We start from the raw sequence: 22,713 nt of genomic DNA, 5'->3' as shown, positions 1-22,713 counted from the left end.
CCTATTTCAGCCCACCGCTCAAGAAGAAAAAGCTGTTAAAGTTATACTATTGTATTAGTATTGATAAAAAGACAAAACAGAGACAAATGTGGAGGTGACGCCTCACAGTTTGAAAACCTTTGTACTACAGTGTGTACAGGGTGTAAAGGTTTGGTTTCGGGGGGGGGGGACACAATGAAATCTGAAGGGGAAAAAATGCTATTTTGGATGTGAAATCATTTCCTGCGTTTGTAACAGTAAAAAGGTAGCATACTTAAAAGATTTTTTTTCTTTACTTCCTAAAAGTAACTCACACTGCACACATCTCCAACAACTTCCGTAGTTAAAGTGGGGCAGCCTGTATTTGTTGTATTCAAACCTTTCTGCTGCTCCTTTATCCCAAGAGGATCTTATTAGGCCCTTCTCCTATTTCATGGCTTTGCAATTTTACGCTGTTAATTTTACAGTTTAACAATATAATTTTCTCTATCAAATTTGTACTTTAAAAAAAAAAATGTAATTAATCCAAAAGGTCATTTCTTAATTTAAATGATTAAATGGATGCTAAAACAGTGATGCTGCCTATAGCTCAGGACAAGACTCAAAGCGAAAACAGACATATACTTCTAAACTGAGAGTACATTAATGAACTAATAAATGAATGAACACTATTCAGATGAAATAATTTACTTAATTGAATTAAGTTACATTAACAGAGTCGATGGAGATAAAAATAATTTCCAAGCTGACAAACTGAACTCATTGTTGCTGTTATAGTGCCACCCAGTGGAGCATTTCGCTTATAGAACATAATATAGCATTGCCAAAGGAGCACACCACCAAAATGAGGGCATATTAAGTTATCTTATGTTATTAATTAGGCAATAAAATTCTATAACACTCTTATGTTCACACGTTTAAAGAAACAATAAACAGACACGCTGTGTGAAACCGAGTTACTATCAGTCCAACCCCTGGCCCAGGTGTGTTTGAGGACTTTAAATCACCGCAGATGACTTACAGCTGTGATATGTTCAGAGGTCGTCGGACACCGCCGCTCCTTCCAAACCTCGAAGCCAAGAATGGACCACAACTTTCAGAGAACCTCTTTTTGGTGGATTATCGTCATCGTCTCAGTTTCCACGCTCACAGAAAGCCGGCTCGCGTACAGCCGAGGCTCCAGCGCAACAACAAACTCCCACATCCCAAGCAGGACTCACGGTAACCGCCAGCGTCCACTGACTGCGGTCAACCCGCAGCAAAGCGCGGAGCTCAGCGCGCCGCGGCCTCGACCCGTCGTGGTCAACTGCCACCCGGACTCGATGGAGGTTGTGGTGCAGGCGGACATGTTTGATAAAGGCCTTCAAGTGGACGGCAGACATCTGAGCCTGGGCTCGGGTTCAGCGAGCGAGGGGAGTGCATGTACAGCAATCCCATCAGGAGAGGCGGAATTCACCCTGCGGGCCGACCTGATGGATTGTGGGACTAAACTCTCAGTAAGAGTTATGCTCTTGGTTTATCTTAAACTGGTGTCCGCCTCACTCGGTGTCAGGTGTTCTATGACTGGGTGTGGGATTAAAATCCTGTTATATTGCCATGTAAAACTCATTCTTCAAGACTAACATGTTTCCTTTCAGTCGACAAAGGAGAAGATTATCTATTCTAATACTCTGGTCTACTCACCTGAACCTTCATCTGATGGTTTGCTAAGACTGGAGCGAGCAATTATTCCAGTGGAATGTCATTATGAAAAGTAAGTCCTGTAAATTTTGTCATGATAGTTTGTGTGTACTGTCTCTACTTGGGTTTATTCTTTCATTCTGGAGAATTAACCCTGAAATATTGCTCTGCTGTCTATTTTCAGGAGGTATGCTGTGGATGGCATTTCCGTGCATCCCACCTGGGTTCCTTTTGTTTCCACGGCCTCAGCAGGGAGTCAGATAGATTTCTATGTGCTACTCATGACCGGTATTAAAAGGATGACATTGATGGAGCATCTTCTTGTTTTCCATGCATCCTCAGAATATTGTTATGCCATTTAGTTTCCATGATCATTTAGCTTCTGTTTCTGACAATTTCTTGAATGTTTGAATTTCTTTTTTTTTTATTATCACATCTTCACAGATGATTGGCAGTTTAAGAGGGGATCTTATTCTTACTACCTCGGCGACCCCATTCATTTAGAAGTGTCTGCCGTCATTGGTGACCACATGCCCCTGAGAGTCTATGTTGACCACTGTGTTGCCACGGCAATTCCCGATGCAGAGGCTGCATTAAGATACGACTTTATTGAGAATTACGGGTGAGTTCCACAACCGAATCTCAAAACCCACCACCCTGCAACCATAAAATGAAGATTGTTAAGATTATTGTAATTTTTGTGACTTCTTTTGAGCTTAAAGTAACTGCATTTGTCATCTTTTGTTACCGTAACAGATGTCTCGCTGATGCTTACTTGACAAACTCAAGCTCCCATTTCTTACCAAGAGTTGAAGAGCACAAGCTGAGGTTTCAACTTGATGCCTTCAGGTTCTATCAGGAGCCCAGCAATCAGGTTGGTTAATTATTTTTCTATTAAAGGTTTATCGTCTATAAGTGCATGCCAGTGCACTAAAAGACTAAATTTAGTTACATTACTCTGTACAGTATGCATGAGGCATTTTCGCTCATCTCTCTCCCCCCCCGCCCCCTCGACAGGTCTACATAACCTGCTACGTCAAGGCTGTTCCAGTTTTGTTAGCAGCCAGCTCTCAGAACAGGGCCTGCTCTTTAATTGATAACAGGTATTAAACTGATGATGCAGCAATTGTATAATCAGCATGGTCAGTTCTCCGCACAGTATTATCACAAAATAAGGAGTAAAGTTGTACCTCTTGAATGCCATCTGAAAATGTCGCATGCTATGAGCTGCAATGATGATCTCACTCAGTTCTCTTGCCTCCTCATCCAGATGGAGGTCAGTTGATGGGAACGACCAGGCGTGTAGAAGCTGTGATATCTCCCATCGGGTTGAGGAGCCAGAGTCCACAGCATCTCCTAAAACTACCACAAACACAAAAGCATGGCCCCACATAACTCCACAGGAGAGTTTAGTCCAGAACAGACCCGGAAAACACACTGCCAGTTATTTCCGTTTCCGTCCAGAACTGCACCAGAGCCAACTCAACAAACCTCTGCAATCCTCTGCTAGATTGATGAAAACAGGGGCAGAGTCCACAGCAGGTACAACACACATTGAATTTACTAAATTCTTACTTTTTTGTTCTTTTTACACAAGATCAATAAGTAAGACATATCTTAAATTTTAGCCATTTTAAAGGTGCATTCTGTTTTCCTGACTCTTCAAAATTCCCAGGTCCTTAATGCAATGTAAATTTGGAAATCTATGTAAATGATTTACAGTCCCAGTGTTTAACAGTATGTATTTGGTTTACTTTATCAGTTGATGAGCATTAAACCAGTTTTATTTACATACTCTTGTGCAGCTGTAAAACAGTTTAACATTTTTGAATGAGACCCCCCATGTGATTTGTTTTACAGAGCAAACTATCCAGCTGGGACCCATTACTGTCCTGTCCTCCAGCAAAATCGACACAAGGCCGACAGATTTGACAACAGCACTTTCACCAAAGAACCCGACCACCTGAGACTCAGGATTGCACAGTGGATTGAAAAAAAAAAAAACGAAAAAACATTGCCTGTATGTGCAGGAGAAACAAACATTTGGACACAGCTGACAACCACTGTGAATGCAGAGATTAATCTCGTCATTCAAAATACCTTCTGGCTTGAAATAAAGTTCTTCCTGTGATCTTTACTCTCAATCGTCAAACCGTCTTGCAATTACTGTTACAATTCTCGTATTTCCTGTACAATTGACAAAGCTTTTTTTCCCCAGTAAATAATGGACATTAACATGACATTTTCCCCCTTATACCTGCCTAACACAAAACACACGAGCATTAGTTACCTGAATTATTTGATATCTGATCTTTACAAAATCCAGCATTCAGTAGTTATTTGCCTGAGAACCTGAGATGTCTTCAGCAAACAATTTAATTAGCATTGGGTTTTAAGCACTCAAAGTCATTTAGACCAAAACAAAGGGATGCGTCGTGCGTTTGTGTATTTTAACACAAATACACAAACAATGCATCTCTTTGACATCCACTGTAAAGAATCATCTAACATAATACCAGCAACTGTGGAGAAAAGCAGACATGCTATTAGGGAGCACTTCCCTCCATTACTACCCGCAACCTACTTGTCTTGTAGTCACATTATTGATTAATCATTGTGAGGGTATATGATGCAATATAAAATGTTGCCTTTTGCCACAGCTCTCTGTTTTATTGACTTATTTTCAACAATTTTAGCAAAAATCCTTGTTGACGTGCAGCTCTTTGCACTTCCAGCATCATGGTTACTAATCAGCCTAAATGGAAATCGGCCATTGCAGCCTTTTAAGGAAGACCTGACTTGACCCCTTTAATGTACACTAGTATTAATATTGCAAATGGAAATTCTCTGTGCTCTTGCCAGCTAGAACATTTGAGTTACTTGGGTTTAGTTGGGTCAGCACCTCGGACAGCGCCCCTCATTGTTTCCCCCATTGGGCGTTATGAGCGCTGTCCGCGGTCCTGAAACTTCAACGATTGCCTCTGAAGGTCCCCTTGTATTATTGAATGTCCCCCCCTCCTACCTTCATGATTAATCACGGGTCATTTCTCAGTGCTTCCGACACGACTGGTCGATTTCCTGGGCGCCTGTTTACCCTCATGTGAAATGAATAAGCCATTGTTTGTAAGACTGTGTGTACGATTTGTTGACGGCATCAGTCCACCCGCTAAGTGCATAATAAATCAGGAGCTCACTAAAGTACACTTAGGAGTTAATGCCAAGCTTATTAGCATATTCATATGTTGCAGAGACACAATCAGCTGTCTGTGTCTTGCCCCAGTTGTACTTTGATGAAAACTGAGTGCTGACTATTCAGTATGGACATACTGTGTCATTTCCATTGTCCGTTTTTCTTCTTTTTGTCAGTATTTTAGATGTCCTCTGGGCATGCGGTGCGTTGATGATGGCTCTGCGTCAGCCTCTCAACCAACGCATCTTTCAGCGCATTATCCACAAGTGAATCGTCTCGCCTGGATCCAGTTTCCCAAGCTTTGCCACCGATTCACCGGATTGTTTCTGCCCTTTGAACAACAATGTTTGTCCACAGATGCCAATCGCTGGCGGTGTTCATTGTCTGCTGTCTTGTTCGCACGGTTGTTCATTCCATCCGAAAATGTGGACAGGACCTTTGTCGGGATGACCACGTCTGCTGCGCACAGGGAAACGACACCACCACCGTCACCTGTTGCAAGCAGTTCGTGGACAGCACTTACTACAACATCGCCATGGTCACTCGGAAACTTTCCGGGATGCTTATTATGCTGCTTCTGATCGCCGTGGGATACTTTATCCAGCGAGTGTTGTGCTACAGATCCAGACAGCTCACCCCGCCGCACACTGGACCCCCAACTGTCACCACATCACAAGAACCGCTGGTGGAGAGCTGCACGCCGGACAGGTTGGTGGGTCCGGCTTCTGCTGCTCAGCTGCCCTCATATGATGAATGTAAACGTCTTCCGACATATGAAGAAACAGTGCGTGATGGGCTGAGCAGAGGACGGCCGGAGTCCAGCATGGGACAAGCTACATGACAAGGACATTAGTTGGATACATAAAATTGGGGCTTCACTATATAGCACAAGGGATTCGACATTTGAGATATTTTTTATCATTATAATGGACATTTTAGAACTGCAGGACGTTGTCTGGTATTTCCCGTGTGCCTCTGCGCAAGATATCTTTGACCTACTCTATAATGTCAGGAAATGTTCTATTTTCTAACAAGGCTGTATTAATGGCTTTGCTAATGTTAATAAATAATCTATAATGCTTTATAAATCAATAATAAACCCAACAACTTTTGGGTTGCCAAGTCGTGAAAATCTCTTTGTCTGGTGTGTATGATCCTCCAGAATGATAAATGCTTTGTCTTTTGAGCTAGTTCATCAGGATTTAATAGAAAACAAAAACAAAAATTTTAATGAGAACTTATCAATATTAAGGCTACCACTACAGACGGGATGGATTATTATTATTATTACTAAATTCAAAGTATAAACGCCAGCCAAATGGATTTTCACCATCTCCAAAACCTATATGCACTTAACTTTGTTACTTATCTCGCTGACATTGCTGCTGTATCAGTGAGATGCTTCCCGGGAGTTTAAAGTGAATGCCAGTGGCTGTGTGAGATAATGTAATTCTGTTTAATAATTGAAAGATGATATGCATGCTCCACAGCGGTGACATCATTTCTCCAGTAACTTACTGTGTGTTTGTGGTACTCAGTGGTGGTTTTTAATGCAGAGTAATATAGCCCATGGTATCTTGTGTTTCCGGTTTTTCTTGTTGTATCCATAATAATATTATAATAATCCACTCACTCTTAAGTAGCTTAAGTAGCTTGCAAAACTCTATAGCTCCAACTGGGATGTGTATTGAGCATCAAAGATATTTAGACTTAACCAAAATGTCTCTTAAAATATAATTTATTGTTGGTATAATGCAGTTTAATTTAGAACAAACTTATTTCCAAATTCATTTTGTCAGATTGTCAATGTTTTTTGGAAAATAACACATTTCATATAAATAAAACTTAATGTCTGGCACTGGCTTTGAGGTAGTGCACTGTTTCCTTGATATTGTCTTTCATCGCCGCAGTGTCTGATGGGAGTTTGACCATTTGGACCACTCGTTTAAAGGCCTCTTCAACTCCGACTCCCGTCGACGCGGAACAAGGCTGGACGAACCAATCCCGGGCTGAGCAACTCCTCCGCAGGTTAAACAAGTCCTTGATCTCGGTGACGGTCAGCGCGCCGTTCACGTCCTGTTTGTTGGCGAGCAGGATGAGTGGACGGCCCCGCAGCTGCTCACTCCTCAGCGTGTTCTCCAGCTCCCTCCGCGCCTCCTCCAGACGCTCCTTGTCCGAGCTGTCCACGACAAACACGACGGCTGCTGCGTCCTGGTGGAAATTCTTCCAGTACTCGCGCATCTTCCCCTGACCACCGACGTCCCATACGGTCAAGGCGATGTTCTTCCTGTTCTTTTTCGCCTCGAACATTTCCACGTTGAAGCCTATGGTGGGCACGGTGCCCACGCACGCGTTGTGTTTCAGCTTGTAAAGAAGAGTGGATTTTCCAGCGTTGTCCAGGCCCAGAAGGAGAACTTGGACTTCTGGTTGTTTGGATCCTCGCAGTCCCATGGCGTCCGTGGAGGGATATTGACAGTCAACTCAAGTGGGATAGGCACATCTTCCACCTACAGTGCTCTTCTGACGCAGTGTTTGCACAGTGCGTTGCCCGGAGTTTAATAGATAAGCTATTAGTTTTCATGCTGGGATAACTCAAGGCTCACCGATAAGGCGCCACACTAGGGGCCAAAGTTTGTCCAACCACAGGATAGCCCTTGTTTATTTACCCTGTATAAATATAGCCATGCAAAGTTATCCTTTATAGCTTTATGAGACCAGTCCATCCGCGTTTTATATAATGTCATGGGTTATAGGAGTTTGATAAGTTATTTTACTGAAAAACATTCTGGTGCTTAAGTTGTGCTTTAAGTCAGAGTCTCAAACGCGCATTGAAAGAACAAGCCAATGTCTTCTTACTAAACAAATAGAATAAAAGGATTAGAAAAAATGAAGGTAGAAAGGAGTAATCCGTTTTATTATATGGGGTGATGGTGCACAGTACCTTGGGTATATTGAGGCACACGTGACATACAATCATTTGCCTGAAGATTTCCATTTTTAATCTTAATCACATGTTCAGTCATGGATCAGGTGTTTTAAGGGACAGACAACAGTTAAACATAAAGAACAATATCCAGGCTTCACCTTTCAACAGAAATAAATGCAATTTTGCTGAATCAGCATTACATCGCCTCCCCTACATGGTAAAATAAAGAAAAAGAATAAGTTCTTAAATTATTCATTTCAACATACATTTCCAACGGTCCACACAGTCCGACCGTGACATCCTCTTTACAGGATTGTGACACATGAACACTTTCCTCAAACCTCCTCAAAGCTGCTGGAGCTTCTCAGTACAAAAGGAGCCATAACCCCCCCTGGGCATTATGCTGCTATGACACCATTCAGTTACTGAGAGACATTCTGAACAAACATTCAGTCCAACATCGAACTCCAGTCGATCACATTCAGACTGCCATCAATATTTTAAAAAATACATTTCATTTTAAAACATTTATTTGTATTATGGTAATAAATACATGTAATAAATACTTAAAACATAGAATAAAGTCAAATAAAAAGGAAGGAAAAAAATAAATGAAGGTTGGTCAGCCATTGGAAGGATGCAGTTTCAATTTTAAGACAGTGGGCCAAAGCGCACTGTTTACAAACCACACTCAAATAGCAGAGTGGTCGATGTTAGCCAACTCTCAGTAGTGACTTAACCCAAGCTCCCTTCTTTCATCTGATCTGCCCCACACTATTATGGAAATAAAAAAAGTAGTAGAGTGAAATTCATTCTTAATAACACAGCTCTTAGTCATGTTGGTAACAACATAATGACACAAGTTTCCAAAAGTAAACACATGATCTCAGTGCGCATGACGCAGGCACTCTCTTCGCCTCCTCTCATCGTCTTACTTTCTGATATTAAATATATATGAATGTCTCATAAAGACTAAATCAATAAATTACAGTCAGTCCAGCGAAGACGATTCTACAATTTAAATCCACCTTGACTCCATGCACTGCAGTGTATGTGGCACGGAGCTGTAACTCAGCGCAGGAGCCCAAATCAGCGGCGTCCTGCTCGGAAGACGCCAAAGCTTGTGGACGCACATAATGCATCCAGTCACCAGGCGCTTAACTTAATTCTATCGTTTGCATTTCGCGTAAAGATTTTATTTTCGTATCAAGATCTGGTCCATTTCTCTTCCGGCTTCACCCACACACCACCAGTTGGATTATCCATCACGTACACCAGCCCCCCGTTGTCACAGCAGCTCTGGGGCCAAGCATGGGTTGTTGACTTCTCCAGTGCCCGGTTGGAAGAGTGAAGATAGGCCGCCTGACTGGTCACCTTCTTCTGAATGTGGACAACGGAGGCTGGAGTGGAACACGCGTCCGTTTTCTGACACATATCCACTGCGCCAACGCGCTGGAAAATCACTCGCGCTTCAATGGTGGATTTGGAGGCTTGCTGTCCCATGTTGTAACTTAAATTCAGAACACTCCTTTAAATGATCAAAGGGAATTCAAAACAAATCTTACTTCGGAGTTGGCCAAGTGACAAGTTTCTTCCTCTGCTGCCTGCGCGCACTTGTCTCCCTTATAAAGTGGCAAATCCGTATAAAATGGGGCAAAGAGTTCCCGTAATGCTGTAGTGTGACGCACTTGACTGTGTGGTTATTAGGCGCCTGAATGTTGCACGGGTCTTGGTATTTGGATTAGTCCACGTCCGAGCTATTCTGAGTCTGTCCACCTGGCACAGACCGTCAGTAAACTTGGCACGATCGTGCGCTTCCGAGCTGTCTGTGCCCCTCTTGAAGGCTGTAGCGGGGTTCGGTTGCCTTGTAAGCGACAGCGCATAGTTATGGCACGAAGACCTATTTGTGGCCCGATGGAGGCATCCCAGAAACACTAAGAAGACGTCACGTGAATTCTTCCCCAACCTCTGTGATTGTCCCGAAATGATTTACAACAAGCAGGTTCTTGTGAGCGGTGGTTGACGAGAACTTCACAGATTCAAATTCCTGAAGATGTGACAAAAGGCAGAGAACATTCGTCACTGATGACCTTTTTTGCTCTGCATCTATGTTTGTTGTACCCATGAGCAAGGCACTTAAAACTTGCTTCCAGGGGGCTCTTCAGTAGGACCAGCAGCATGTGTGAATGTTTTTTTTAAAATGCACATCTGTTATGTGAATAAGTAAAAAAGTGTATGACTGAATAAGTGGTGGGAATGCATTTGAAAAAATCTGAAGACTGAGTACATAATAGAAATTTAGCTTACTGCTAAGAACTAAAATAATCAGTGGCAGATTAAGGCTGTTTGAGGGCAGGGGTGAAAAAAATTAAAAGGGAACCAGCATGCAGAAAGTTTGATTTATGGTTAAAATAGCTTTTGTCAGGCTCCGGATTAGCGTCAGTTTAACATTTTCTATCCACCATAGGGGCATCCAAGAGGGCACTTTTCTGCATTTTTAACATTGTCCACCATTAAAAAGAACCCTTGCAAACAAAGGAGTTGGTGTGTGTTGTACTGATTGACCTGGCGTGGTGAGCATGCTGCACAGTTAATATACAGGCCAGAATGAAATGTCAGGCCTTTGTGACAATAAAGACAATAAAATGGAAATTCTTTTAAGATGAAAGAGTTTTGTTTAATACTGATAGTTTACATACAGAATCTATTTTTTTTACACTCCTGTTTTTCTTTTTACACTGAGCATCAGCTCAACATGTGTGAATCTGCTTCTCTAATCAAAGTGATGGGTATCTCATTCATTGCAAACTTCTGCTCATCTACAGAAGGACAAAAAAACAACCAAAAAAGAATATACTGATTTGGCAAATCTGCCAGACACGTCCAAAAACTCAACAATAAATAAGGCATTAGGTAAACTGTTAAATAAAAAAAAGGCTTTTGTCAACTGATGCAAAGATCATGAAACACAGTGGTAAAAAGTAGTTGAACATAAAACAGTAGTAAATCAAGTATGGTTTACTGTAACTTTCCTTGACAGGTTGTTGCTGTCAATGACACCAGTTGTATTGCTTCACGGGCATATCATATTACTAGCTACTTGCATTTAGGCTGCGGCTGTACAGTTTACGTTGTGTCATCTTTTAGCTTGTCATGGCAGCAGCGGCGTGCAAGTCTTTTTGCACCTCCGGTTTTGTGTGCTTTACCAGGTCAAAGGCAGCCACCAGTGTGTCCATGGAACATACCATACGTACTTTGTTCATGAACACGGATAAGCCAAAGCACATGCCCTGATACAGATGGTGTAAAACAACTCTGAAGGAACAATTTACATTAGCTCCATAAAATTGCAGTACCAAGATGTAAAGGTCAGGAACTAAATCAGGTTCTACACACATTAAAACTCTCTGGTATTACTGAGAATATACAGAGTTTACAGAGAGGCTGATATGTAAGAATTTACCATTCCAAAAAAATAAACATCTGAAAAGTGCATTTTTCATAACTGGTTGTGTGTATGTGTGCATGTGTTGTATGTTAAAGTAAGACTCCACCTAAAATCTATCTACTGAGTATCACTAAGTTTCTGTACACTTGAAAAGTGGCTGTGAAATTTTACAGTTTCAGCCTTCAAAGACAAGAGTGGCTGTAGTCAGTTTGGATGGTTACAAAGTATTTCAATAATGACCATTCTCTCCAAAAATGAATAAATATCCATAGAAATTTCTTAGACTACTCTATCGTGGCTCACTGGCTAACCTGAGGAACCCACCTCCAGCTTATTCAATTTGGTTCAAATTCCTAATGTCGTTTACTGGTTACAGTCTTAAGACAGTTTATTTAGCCATATGTTGGCAAAAATGTCTTTGGAACATACTGAGCATATGTATGAACAAGTAAGTAGAATCATGTATTTAACAATGTAGGTCACTAAAGTTATTATGGACAATAAAAAATAATAAATTGGTCATCCTTAAAAAAGAAAGTTATTATAAGTTGATCAATTAAATCTACATTAAAATTAAGCTGTAAAAACAATAAATATCATTAAATTAGCCAATTACAAATGTTCTTATTCCATCTTAAACGATGAATGCGTAATTGCAATTCAAAGTGGAATCACAGCATTACATTTAAAATGTACTTTTGTGTTTCCTGCTTAAAACATTTACAGTTTCCATTTTGTGTTAGCTTGTAAAACTCTTTAATTTAAAGATGTGTTGGTAGCAGTGTGCAACCTAAGAAATCAATGAACCTACGAAGCGGTAGTAGCTGGGAGCTGTGATTGGTCAGAATCACATAGCAGTTGGCCAATCAGCGCTCTTGCTGTTAAACTATTTATGCTACTTCTTTTTTCCACTGTGACAACTGCTTGCTGATGTATTTGATACTCAAAAGTTAGATTTTAGGTGTAGCATCACCTCAAGTTAAATAAAAGGTATGGATCCACTGGAGTCTTTTTTTTTCTAAATATTTGACAGAATATTCCCGGTCAAAAAATGTAACAGATGCATATAAGTTACTTGAGAGCATCATCAAAATGCAGCAAATATGGTGGAGTTTTCACAAATACATTTTCAGTAGCTTCCTGTAGTTGCACAGTAATTTTTGAGTAGGCACTAGTTGAAGCCTCCTCTGAAGAAGTCTCCAGTGGAGCTGTACCATTCACGTGCATGTACAGTAAACAGTAATAAATCAGTCACAGTCTAGTCTGTGCAGGTTAAGAGAAAATCCCCTGTTTGGTGTGTGTTTGTCTTGCATTTATGCATCTCCACTCCATTCATCATTAAGTTGGCAGATGTTTATGAGATACGTATTGTGTTTAAATGCCCTTATCTCAATCAGAAACAAAACAAAACCCATTTCCGTGTGTGTTTGTGTGTGTGTGTGTGTGTGTGTGTGTGTGTGTGTGTGTGTGTGTGTGTGTGTGTGTGTGTGTGTGTGTGTGTGTGTGTCTGTATGTGTGTGAACCTGTCAAAAGTACCATTCTCAGTGTCCAAACTTTAACTTCCTCCAGTCACTCCTGTGTGCGGCTCCATCCAGAAGATGGGTAAAATCATAGAAAATATTGATCACAATGTGAGCTCTAAACTTGACCCTCACCTACTACCCGGCCTTGCTACTACCCCCAGCCCCACTTTTGAACTTCACCACCATGACGGTGATGTTGTCGGGGCAGCCGCGGTAGAAAGACTGGAGGACGATGCTCTTGGCGCCGAAGTGAGGCTCGTCCAGACGCTCGCGGACGAACCGGACGGCCTCCTCGTTGCTGAAAGCGTCCCACAGGCCATCCGACGCCAGGATCATGAACTCTGGCTGCAGTTTGTCCAGGTCGAAGGTCATGATATCAGGGTCGGGGATGACTACGTTGAGGTTCTTCAGTGGGTAATCCCCTAAAGAGCGGGACATAGCCAGGATTCCCTGGACTCTCCAGGATCCATTAAAACTGATGAAACCTCCTGGAAGTGGGGAAATAAGGATAGGAAAGTTCAGTCTGATGATTTGTTAATGAGAATCCAAATTAGCTCGATGGGTTTAGGTGCACATAATGTGTATCAATCCAAATAATGGGCTAAAATACTATTTCAGAAATAATCTCTGAAATACTGCATCTATTTGAGATAACTTGATTAACAAAGCTCACCCATGAAAATCCTTTAATCACACAGCTTAGGTATCTATTTCAGACATCACAATCTGACCCTGTGCTTTGTTTAACACAATGCTGTTCCTGAATAAACCAGCAGATGGCAACCAAGGACCCCAAAATCAACCACAGGAGAGTGTAGTACAGGCACATTCAGTATATGCTTTATATAATAGGGTTGTTTTTTGTGTACCTGCCCTCTTGATCCTCTTGCGCTCTTTGAGCTGGTACGGCTTGTGGTCATGTGATAGTGCAACAGCGTTCCCATCTTTGTCACACAACACACCACGAGAGTCTCCGACGTTAGCCACTGTGAGTTCTCTGTCCGACAGCAGCGCTACTAGGCATGTAGTTCCTGCGCGTGAGATTGACAGAGAAAGAGGAAACAGTTGAGAAAGTGGTTAGCTTTGACATTTCAGTAGATGTCCCACAAACGTTTCACAATCCTGGATCAAATCTGGTTTATTCACAAATCATTGCATTCAGTTGTTTTTGTGGGGTTTTGGTGTGTGTTTTTGCTGCCACACTGCCCTAATGTTGCAAGTGAAATTATGCTATAACAGGTATTTGCAAATGCTTAATGTATTGCACAAAATAACACAAGCATTCCTTATAGTAGCTGTTGAAACAAACAAGACAAACAAAGTTTATTTTTGGTTAATATGACATTTAACCACAAAACAAAAGTCCAAAATTTCCGTAGAATGAAAAATGTCCAGGAATGAAAATGTCAAGTGAGCTGACAGCTGCTCTCTGGTATGAAAATGAAACTATTATATTGTTATTACAGTTCCACACTATCTCCCACAAGTGGCCAAGCTGTGTGCATCTCTCTCTCTCTCTTCTCCCTCTCTCCCTCACTGTAGTATTCTCCTCCTGCTTTCTCCTCTCTGCTGGACCATCAACAGTCCAGGAACCCCTCTCTCTCCTGGCTACCCGGTGCCTCATCCAGACGTCTGGATCTGGATCATCACCCCCACAGGAGATTCAGCCTCTTCTCTCCCTAGTTTGCATGCTGTGATGTCCCTCCCTTCCTCTGCGTGTCTGTCTGTCACTTCCATCTGTGTGAATGCTGTGCTGCCTCTTCTGTGTTTGCGTGGCTTGTGCTTCCACTTCTCCATGGTGGAGAGGAGGTTGTGTGGCTCTATGTTGTACACATGAAAGAAATCCCTTCTCTATTGCTCTTCCTGAGGTTTGTTCCTTTTTTGCCCTTTAAAAAGGTTTCTTTGGGGGAGTTTATCCTTATCCGAACAGAGCATCATAGGGCCGAGGGTTTTGTATGCGGTACAGATTGTAAACCGCACTGATTGTGATTTGTGATTCTAGGCTGTATAAATGAAACTGACCTGACTTAACTTGACAGTGATTTATAAGGATTAGACATTATTTGAAAAAGTCGTTAAAATCGAATAAATGGTGCTAACTGCAAATGATAAGGTGATCGTATGGGACCACTTGAGGTGAGTTTCACTTCATAATCGTGTTGACCTGTTGGTCTACAGAGAAGCACAGTGAATACAAACTGACTAAACGAGTCCCATAGAAAGAGGGAAAGTGATTTGTGTATCAGTTTCTTTAAAGGATCAGTGTGATTTTCTGGCATCTAGTGGTGAAGTTGCAGACTGCAACCATTTGAATACAGCTCAGCTTTATAAGTATGTAGGAGAAACCAGGTGGCTGCAAATCTGGCAAAAAATACGAAAGGCCCTATCTAGAGTTAGTATTTAGTCTGTCCATTCTGGGCTACTGTAGAAACATGGTGGTTGAACATGAAGGACTCCATAAAAGGTAGATAAAGATGGCCCATTCTCAGGTAACAAAAACAGAACTATTCGGATTTTCATGTGATTATACACTGAATAATGAAAACATACCTATGAGTATTATATTCCATTTCTGCCAATAGAGCCTCAACAAATCAACAATGAAAAACAATAGGCCAAAAAAATGAAGGGAAAAGCTGTTTCTTGTGGTAGGCATATCAAATGCCACCAACTGATCAATCTGGACTGTAACTCTGAATTTTACATCAGTGCAAACAGTATCAACCACACTATACTGCACTACAATGGGCAGCAGCATCGTGTTACAACACAGTTCAGAAGTATTGTACGGATGGGATATTATTACAGGAAATTGTGGGGTTTTATAGCCAAGTCCTTTAGTAGTGTCCTGTGAAAGGCAGAGAGCATGAATCTGGAACAAACAAGCACTTGAAGACATAATTTCTAGGGGCTAGGGTGCAGAACAATTCATGCAAATGTTGAGTTTTGTATTAAAATGTATCACAACACATATGAAGTGCACAAAACTGACACACATCTGCCAACACTTCAGATTTCCCAATTCTTCCTATCGTCTCTTTTAGCTCATAAACTGCCCCACCCCACACACACACACACACACACACACACACACACACACACACATATATATTCACATCCCACCACTCTCCTCCCCCTCCTGACCTGCTTCATCATGGTTGGCAGAGAGCTTGTCCAGCATCTCACGATCCACAGTCAGGATGCGCTGCTCGAGGATGCTGGCATAAGAGAGAGCGCTCTCTCTCTTCTCTCTCTCAAAGGACTGCAGCTGCTGCCTCAGGGTTTCTGGCAGGTGGGCCTTCACATAGTCAGCTGCAGCCTGGGGGAGGGTGGATCAGGAAGGGGAGGGAGGCACAGGGAGAATCAGACAGCAGAGGGTGGGTAAGTAAGGGCAAAGCACAGAGTTTAGAAGTTCAGATATATCAAGTTTAGGCTTAAGATGACGTGGTTTTAACATGATTCACTTCAGACCTTTTATAAAAGCTTGTTTTGATCCATAGTGTACCAAACAGTAGAATAGCACAGAGATTGTAGAAGTTGTTTATAATGAACAGAAATGCTTTTGCATCTTTTTCTTGATCTACTGTGATCGGCAAGCACCAGATAGCACGATCTTGTTTACTGTCCAACACTATCTGAAGTGAAGCAGACCACAATGTTATATTATGGTATGCCAAATGAGCACATAAAAGGACTGCATTAATCTATATTCTTATATTAACAATTAATTAAGTGACTATATGAGCTTTGTTTCAGCCGCACCGGGCAGCTGTTTTCTGCTCAAAAAGCTCCAATAAACCTGCTACACACTACCTGCTGAACACCAAAGAGCACACACAGTGTTAGCAACTAGCTGGTGAACACAGTGAAGCTTTTAGACACTAAAGAGATTTCCCTCAAGGGTTAGTGGAGACTAAAATGGAGCGAAAAGAAGGGTTAATGTTATATATAATAAACGACTTCTGGGTGTGTAAATAGGCATATTTTCCCTAACATGTTCATCATGACAACATTATAAAGGTGTATATATGTGTACATACAAATGTTGTGTTTACAGCTGACCCCAAAAGTGGATTGTGCTGCTTTCATTTTTGCTGAGAAAAAACTTTGAGGTTTTCTTATTCATATAACTGTACTATATAAATGTACTACACATATATATTTCATCAACATTTCAGACTAAATATCCTCAGTTTGACAGGTTTAAAATAAATAATATAAATATATTACTTATTATTTCTATAAATAGAATAAATAAGTTGTTCTTATGTTGCTGCCAGGTGATATAGTAAAATACAGCTCTAATTTAAAGGAGTTCTTTTTTTGTTTCATACAGCAGGTGCTCTGCGGTGAATTATTGAACAACCTCCTCATCCTCCAGCCTACTTACCCTCCTCCTCCTACTACCCTTACTTATCTGCTTCTTCCCTTGTTTTCTCTGCCAAGATTTCCATTATGCTAATGCTGGCGAATCAAATCTAAAATGGAAATATTTTATATCATCTTAATGCCCTGGTTGATACAAAGTACATTATTTCATTTTCACAGCTCCTATGGAAATTAAGGCATTCGCTTACTGATGTACTAATGTGCTAAAGCAGTTCAATTTCAACAAGTGTTCGGGATAGTATGAGACCTTGTGAATTCAGTTTCAGTTGGATTTTGATCCTTCATTACTAAAATAACTCATACCATACCATACCAACCCCACTAAAATAGAGCCAAAAACCTGAGCAAAGACCATGCGTCTCTGCTATGTTTTATTCATACGCAGCTAGAACTGCCTAGAATGCAGTAATCAAGTTTATGGAATTTGGAGTAAAATACAACAAGGGAACAAGACCTGGATGTGAAATATTGTGACAGACTAATATTCCTAATGATCACTAGAGTGAAACAATCTATTCCTGCGGCCCCCTCCCCCTTCTCTCGTTCCCTTTTGCTGGACAAGTATACTCATTCATTTATTTAATTGGAGAGAGAGAGAGGAACTCAGTGAGCCTTGATCAGCTGAAAATGCCAAGACCAGTGCAATTACAGACTTCATAAATGACTCAAATATTTCACTGTCTAGGATTTAATGAGTAAATGTAAAATATTGGACCAACTTTATTAAAAGTTCTTTAATCGGTATTGGGGATCTTTCACTGACTTTCCTGCTTTGTTAAATCCTATTTGCCTCTCCAGGCCCTGCTTAACTATAAATTCAATTTTATACAGCAAAGTAGTGTGTTAAAGTTCCTGCTTCAACAGCAAATAGTCTCAGTAAATCATGTTAAAAGAGGAGTAGCAGCTTGTGCTGACTTTTATATTTCTGGGCCATAACTCAGTGCCTTGATATAAAATACACACACACACACACACACACACACACACACACACACACACACACACACACACACACACACACACACACACACAAAACACAAAAAAATCCCCCAGACTTGTGTGAAAAAGTTCCTGCATATTTTCAGAGCCAGAACACACTGCACTGCCACAGCAGGCTGCTCTATCTGGACATATTTGGTTTGGCGGCATCGCTTCATTTAACATTAGTGATGTACGTGTGTGTGTGTGTGTGTGTGTGTGTGTGTGTGTTGACAGTTATGCCAAACTGCATAAAAATGCACTAGCAAATAAATGTCCAAGGATATCCACACATGTGGTAATTTTTACCAACATCATTAGCATCAAGGGGTGCCAGAAGGTAAACACAGCTTTTTAAAAATGACCCTCAACAGGAGGAAACTGTGTTTATGGGTTTTGTGTTTCCATAGCTCAGGACGAGGTCCGTGTATTGATGCTAGTGAATGAATAAGATCGATGTCAGAGTAACCCTTTCTCTTTGAGTCGCACCCTTTTTGACTGTGAGTAAGATAAGATAAAAGGACGGTAATAAAGCATAAAGGAAATATATGAGTGGGGCAAACACATACAGTATGAACACACATATGCACTGAGATGCACATTTACCTAAAGAAAGAGGGGAAAAGGAGCAAAGCTCGCGAGAGAAAAAAAGTGAGAGTAAAGGGGGGAGATGTCATGATAGACAGGAAGGATAAATATTTGTTCAGGGGACAGGAATAGACATACCGATCCAGATGGGTAAACACCCTCTACTCTCTGTTTGTTGTCTCCCTCTCTATGATTTAACACAACCCAATGGTAACTCTTCTAACTAATCTTTTAAAAAAGAGAACAGGCAGTTCCCTTCGTCATTCCTGTGTTCAAAATGATGTGAAATGTGACTGTACGGCAGTCAGACACAGGGATGAATGTTCTGGGGTGGCTTTATAGAAAATTATTTGTGACGGCATCACTGGGCACAAACTGATTTCCTTTTCATTCTGAGGCCACGGTTACATTACTTGTTTATGTAACCATTAGAGTGTAGTTGGAACTTTATAAGTTTGCTTAACCATTAATCTTTTAGTTATATATAACACTAGGTACATAGAGCTTGAAAGGTGCTTTTTCATACTGCTTAAAATGGGTTCTTAGATTTATAATCTTTGATAAAATAATTATTCAAACCAGACCTGGAAAAATTATGAACACCTTTCAGCTCATAAATCTCCTGTAGTCAAAAGAAACCTACTAAAACGGAAGTCATTTTTAAGCAAAAATGCCAAAACTTTACAGCTTCCAGCCTCTCAAATGTGAATATCCACAGTTTTTTTAAATCGTCAAAATGAATGTATTTGGGTTTTGGACCTCACCTGGGCTCTGTATAGACCAAACAATTGATAGGTTAATTCAGATTATAATTGGCAATACAGCCAGAGCTTAGTGTAACTATCATTCTGTTATAAGCCTCACAATTATGACTTAAACCTCAACTCTATTTCCCCTCATAACAACAATGACGGACCAAGTAGCCCTACCAGTTTATCAATTTACTGATAACTGCGGCACGCTAACATCTTTATGTTTCTCATGCTTCAGGGGCTCTTGTTTGAGTCACCTAAATATCTGTTTGTGTTATATTGATGAAGAAAGATTGGGCTCTAAATCAGAAACCAGTATCATTCAGTGAAATACACTGGAACCTCTGGGGGACAGTGGTAGTGGTGTGACAGATGGGGTCCAGGACACGTGGTCTGAAAGCAGCCATGAGAAACCACTGACCCTCGACTACACAGGGAGTGGGGGAAAGATAGACAAAACCCACACACACACACACACACACACACATCACCCATGCACACACACGCACACACACAGAGACACACACAAGTGCTTTGTGATGAAACCCAAGTTAACTCCCTGATTGGCAGGGGGGGTGGAGGGGGTTTGGCACAAAAGAATTCAATAATGGAGAGAGAAGGGGTGGTGGGGGGGTATTGTTCTGTTTGAAAATGGGGTGAGTATGAAGTGAGTAACACCAGTGGTGTATGTCTGTGTCCCAGAACAAATACTTGTGTTCCCATAGAAACCTGGCATCTCTATGGTGCTAACAGAGTTTATAGTCACCTATTGTTATTTTCTATCTCTTAAAATATCAATTTAATGTCCCTCCCTAGAATATTTCCCTATCATTCTCATAATAACTTATTGTCTGTCTCTGTATCTGCTTCCAAATGACGTTAACTCGTGTGCTGCAGCAGGTCTTTGGCTCTGGATGAGTCCAGAAAGACGCATTCTGATAAAAAAAAAAAAAAACCTGGCCCGAGTAACCTCTCCCTCTCATCCTACCTCTCCACCGTGACCGTCAAATATCCCGAATATGGACGGATGCGTCTTGTTGGTGATGTCGGTGAGCACCTCGAACCGGTCCTCCATGTGGTCTCGTCTCCCCTGTATGGAGTACACGGCTACGTTGTTATTCTTGAACTCCCAGGTCTTGGAGAACTCTGCGTCCAGGACACTGAGGCCTCCCAGCCGGTCATTCTGCATCATCTCCGCCACTTTCCCCTTCACCATTTTCACGGCATCCCGACTGGACTTGACGATGGTTTTCACCTCGTCAGTGTGAAAGAAATAACTCCACAGCGCCAGGCTTATGCACAACAGAAACAATGTCTCAGGCCTGAGGAGAAAATAGCGCATGATCCGACCCAGAAGAGACAAGAGCGTCATTGTGTCTCCTATCATCACACGCAACCAAGCTGCAGTCTATCTCTCCCCCCTTTTGCTCAATTCACTCCATCCGCTCAGCGGAACTATAAGGAAATCGATTCACTACCACGATGGCTGCCAAAGACTGAATTTCAACATTTAAAGTGTTCATCGGAGGCCTGTCTTCTCTACTCCGACCGCATTTACGCGCAGTGCGCGGCTGGCTGCCAGACACCGGGCCGAGAGACGCAGGACTAAAGCGGACAAGCCACCCTCATTGACTCGGTCCGATGTCTTGGTCCTATCCTCGGCTCTCTGAACAGCTGCAAGGGGATTCTCCGAGTTGAACCGATCTCTCACAGCCCATTGTTGGATGGCGGATTTTTTGGGTTAAACCCACCCCGGAGAGAGACATGGGAGTCACCGGAGGAGGGCGAGAGTCGAAGATATGACTTAGAGGTGTCCTCCTTTTGCCTGCCACTGACCCCGTTTCTTCTCTAGGATATATGTGTCTATTCGGTCTCTGCATCAACATTACATTCTTCACACACACACCTCCATTCTTGAGCTGTGTCAAACCACCATGGGAGAGTGAGAACGAGACCGGAATTTTGTTGTGGTTGTTTTAATAAAGCGAAACAGTGCAGGGGTCTGTACGGAGGTGCACAATGGGTGTTGTCAATGTCAGAGATTTATTTTGAAACTCCTCAGCGGAAGTTAATTATGATAGTGGCTGGCTTGACAGTGGCTCGTTCTTTAAATATAGTCGCTGCTGACATGAGTGCGCAGCTGCAGAGTCATACGATGGACAGGCGAAACACTGGAACCAACACTGTCTGCGGAATCAAATGATGATGTCATCTAGTAAAATATGACACATCATACTGGTTTGAAATCCAGATACAGTTGCACTTTATATTATCTCCCATTCATCATGGAACATTTTATGGTCCTATACTGACTTTTTATGAGCGACTGGACATTAATCAATATAACAGAATATAAACTAGACCTAGAATCACATCCATACTTGTAGACACACACAAGTTGCCCCCATACGTATGCAGCAACATTTCAATTCAAATAGAATGGCATGACACAATAATAGCTAATTATGGGTCATATTACAGGCTATAATTGCCCAATAATTAATGAGAGAGACTAGGCCTTTGTTCAGATGTTGGTTTCAACAGTCCTTACATTGACCAAACACTGCCCCCTGGTGGCTATATGGAGTATCACATCTTTAACAGTCCTGTCACTCGTGTGTTTATTTATTCAGAAAGTTTGATTGAGATCTTTTATAAAAGAGAGACCTCAGAACAAATTGCATGCACAACGTCACAACGTGGCTATTCAGCCTCACAATGCAGTCATCACACACACAGATACACTAATTTAAACAGTCCCGAACATTATTACAATTTCATTTAAGTAGAACTTTAAATGAGTAGCCTACCTCTAACTTCAGGTTGTCAGAGTTGTTTGTGATATTAACTCAACTGTTGAATGATTTATCAACTTAGATTACCAGTTCTAATAAATGAAAACACAGGTATGCTAGTGCATTTTGTATGTCAGCAATCATTTCACTTTTCATATACCTCCATAATTCAGTGTAGTGTAAGATGAAGGGAGGCTTGTGTTTTGCAGTGTAGCAATCCAATTTGAAGTTTTACACAAGGTGTTCAGCAGGAGTTTTGTAGGACAATCTGCTATTTAACCAAATTACTTACCAAGTACTACTTATACTACCTCTAAGTATTAAGTAAAATGCTGTAATGTATCTATTAGATTTCCATTAAGTGTATGGATCAGAGTGAGCTGCATTGCAATGTACTGTTGTTTTTGAGCTTTCTCTTGTATTTCAAACAGATTACATAAAACATGTCTATAATAAAGCAGTCTA

The 22,713-nt window shown here is 41.4% G+C and overlaps 3 protein-coding genes across 3 annotated transcripts; 1 reads left to right on the top strand and 2 right to left on the bottom strand.

The window, feature by feature from the left end:
- The first annotated feature begins 994 nt into the window (after positions 1-994).
- On the top strand, positions 995-3,811 carry LOC127366229 (zona pellucida sperm-binding protein 3-like). The gene is made up of 8 exons (XM_051405133.1): positions 995-1,475; positions 1,617-1,732; positions 1,844-1,947; positions 2,104-2,281; positions 2,416-2,533; positions 2,677-2,762; positions 2,930-3,201; positions 3,520-3,811. The coding sequence occupies exons 1-8, from the start codon at positions 1,062-1,064 to the stop codon at positions 3,624-3,626; spliced, it is 1,395 nt and encodes a 464-aa protein (XP_051261093.1). The 5' UTR covers positions 995-1,061; the 3' UTR covers positions 3,627-3,811.
- A 2,758-nt stretch (positions 3,812-6,569) lies between these two features.
- Positions 6,570-9,627, bottom strand: arl14 (ADP-ribosylation factor-like 14). The gene has a single exon (XM_051405222.1). The coding sequence runs from the start codon at positions 7,298-7,300 to the stop codon at positions 6,695-6,697; it is 606 nt and encodes a 201-aa protein (XP_051261182.1). The 5' UTR covers positions 7,301-9,627; the 3' UTR covers positions 6,570-6,694.
- An 800-nt stretch (positions 9,628-10,427) lies between these two features.
- Positions 10,428-21,370, bottom strand: ppm1la (protein phosphatase, Mg2+/Mn2+ dependent, 1La). The gene is made up of 4 exons (XM_051405172.1): positions 20,442-21,370; positions 15,891-16,065; positions 13,616-13,777; positions 10,428-13,234 (listed from the first exon to the last, which is right to left on the bottom strand). The coding sequence occupies exons 1-4, from the start codon at positions 20,838-20,840 to the stop codon at positions 12,882-12,884; spliced, it is 1,089 nt and encodes a 362-aa protein (XP_051261132.1). The 5' UTR covers positions 20,841-21,370; the 3' UTR covers positions 10,428-12,881.
- Positions 21,371-22,713: the final 1,343 nt, after the last annotated feature.

The sequence above is a fragment of the Dicentrarchus labrax genome, unplaced genomic scaffold (genome assembly GCF_905237075.1).
Source record: "Dicentrarchus labrax unplaced genomic scaffold, dlabrax2021, whole genome shotgun sequence".
NCBI classification, from domain to species: Eukaryota; Metazoa; Chordata; class Actinopteri; family Moronidae; genus Dicentrarchus; species Dicentrarchus labrax.
Note: the sequence above shows the minus strand (reverse complement) of the source record. Positions and strands in the feature narration are given on the sequence as shown.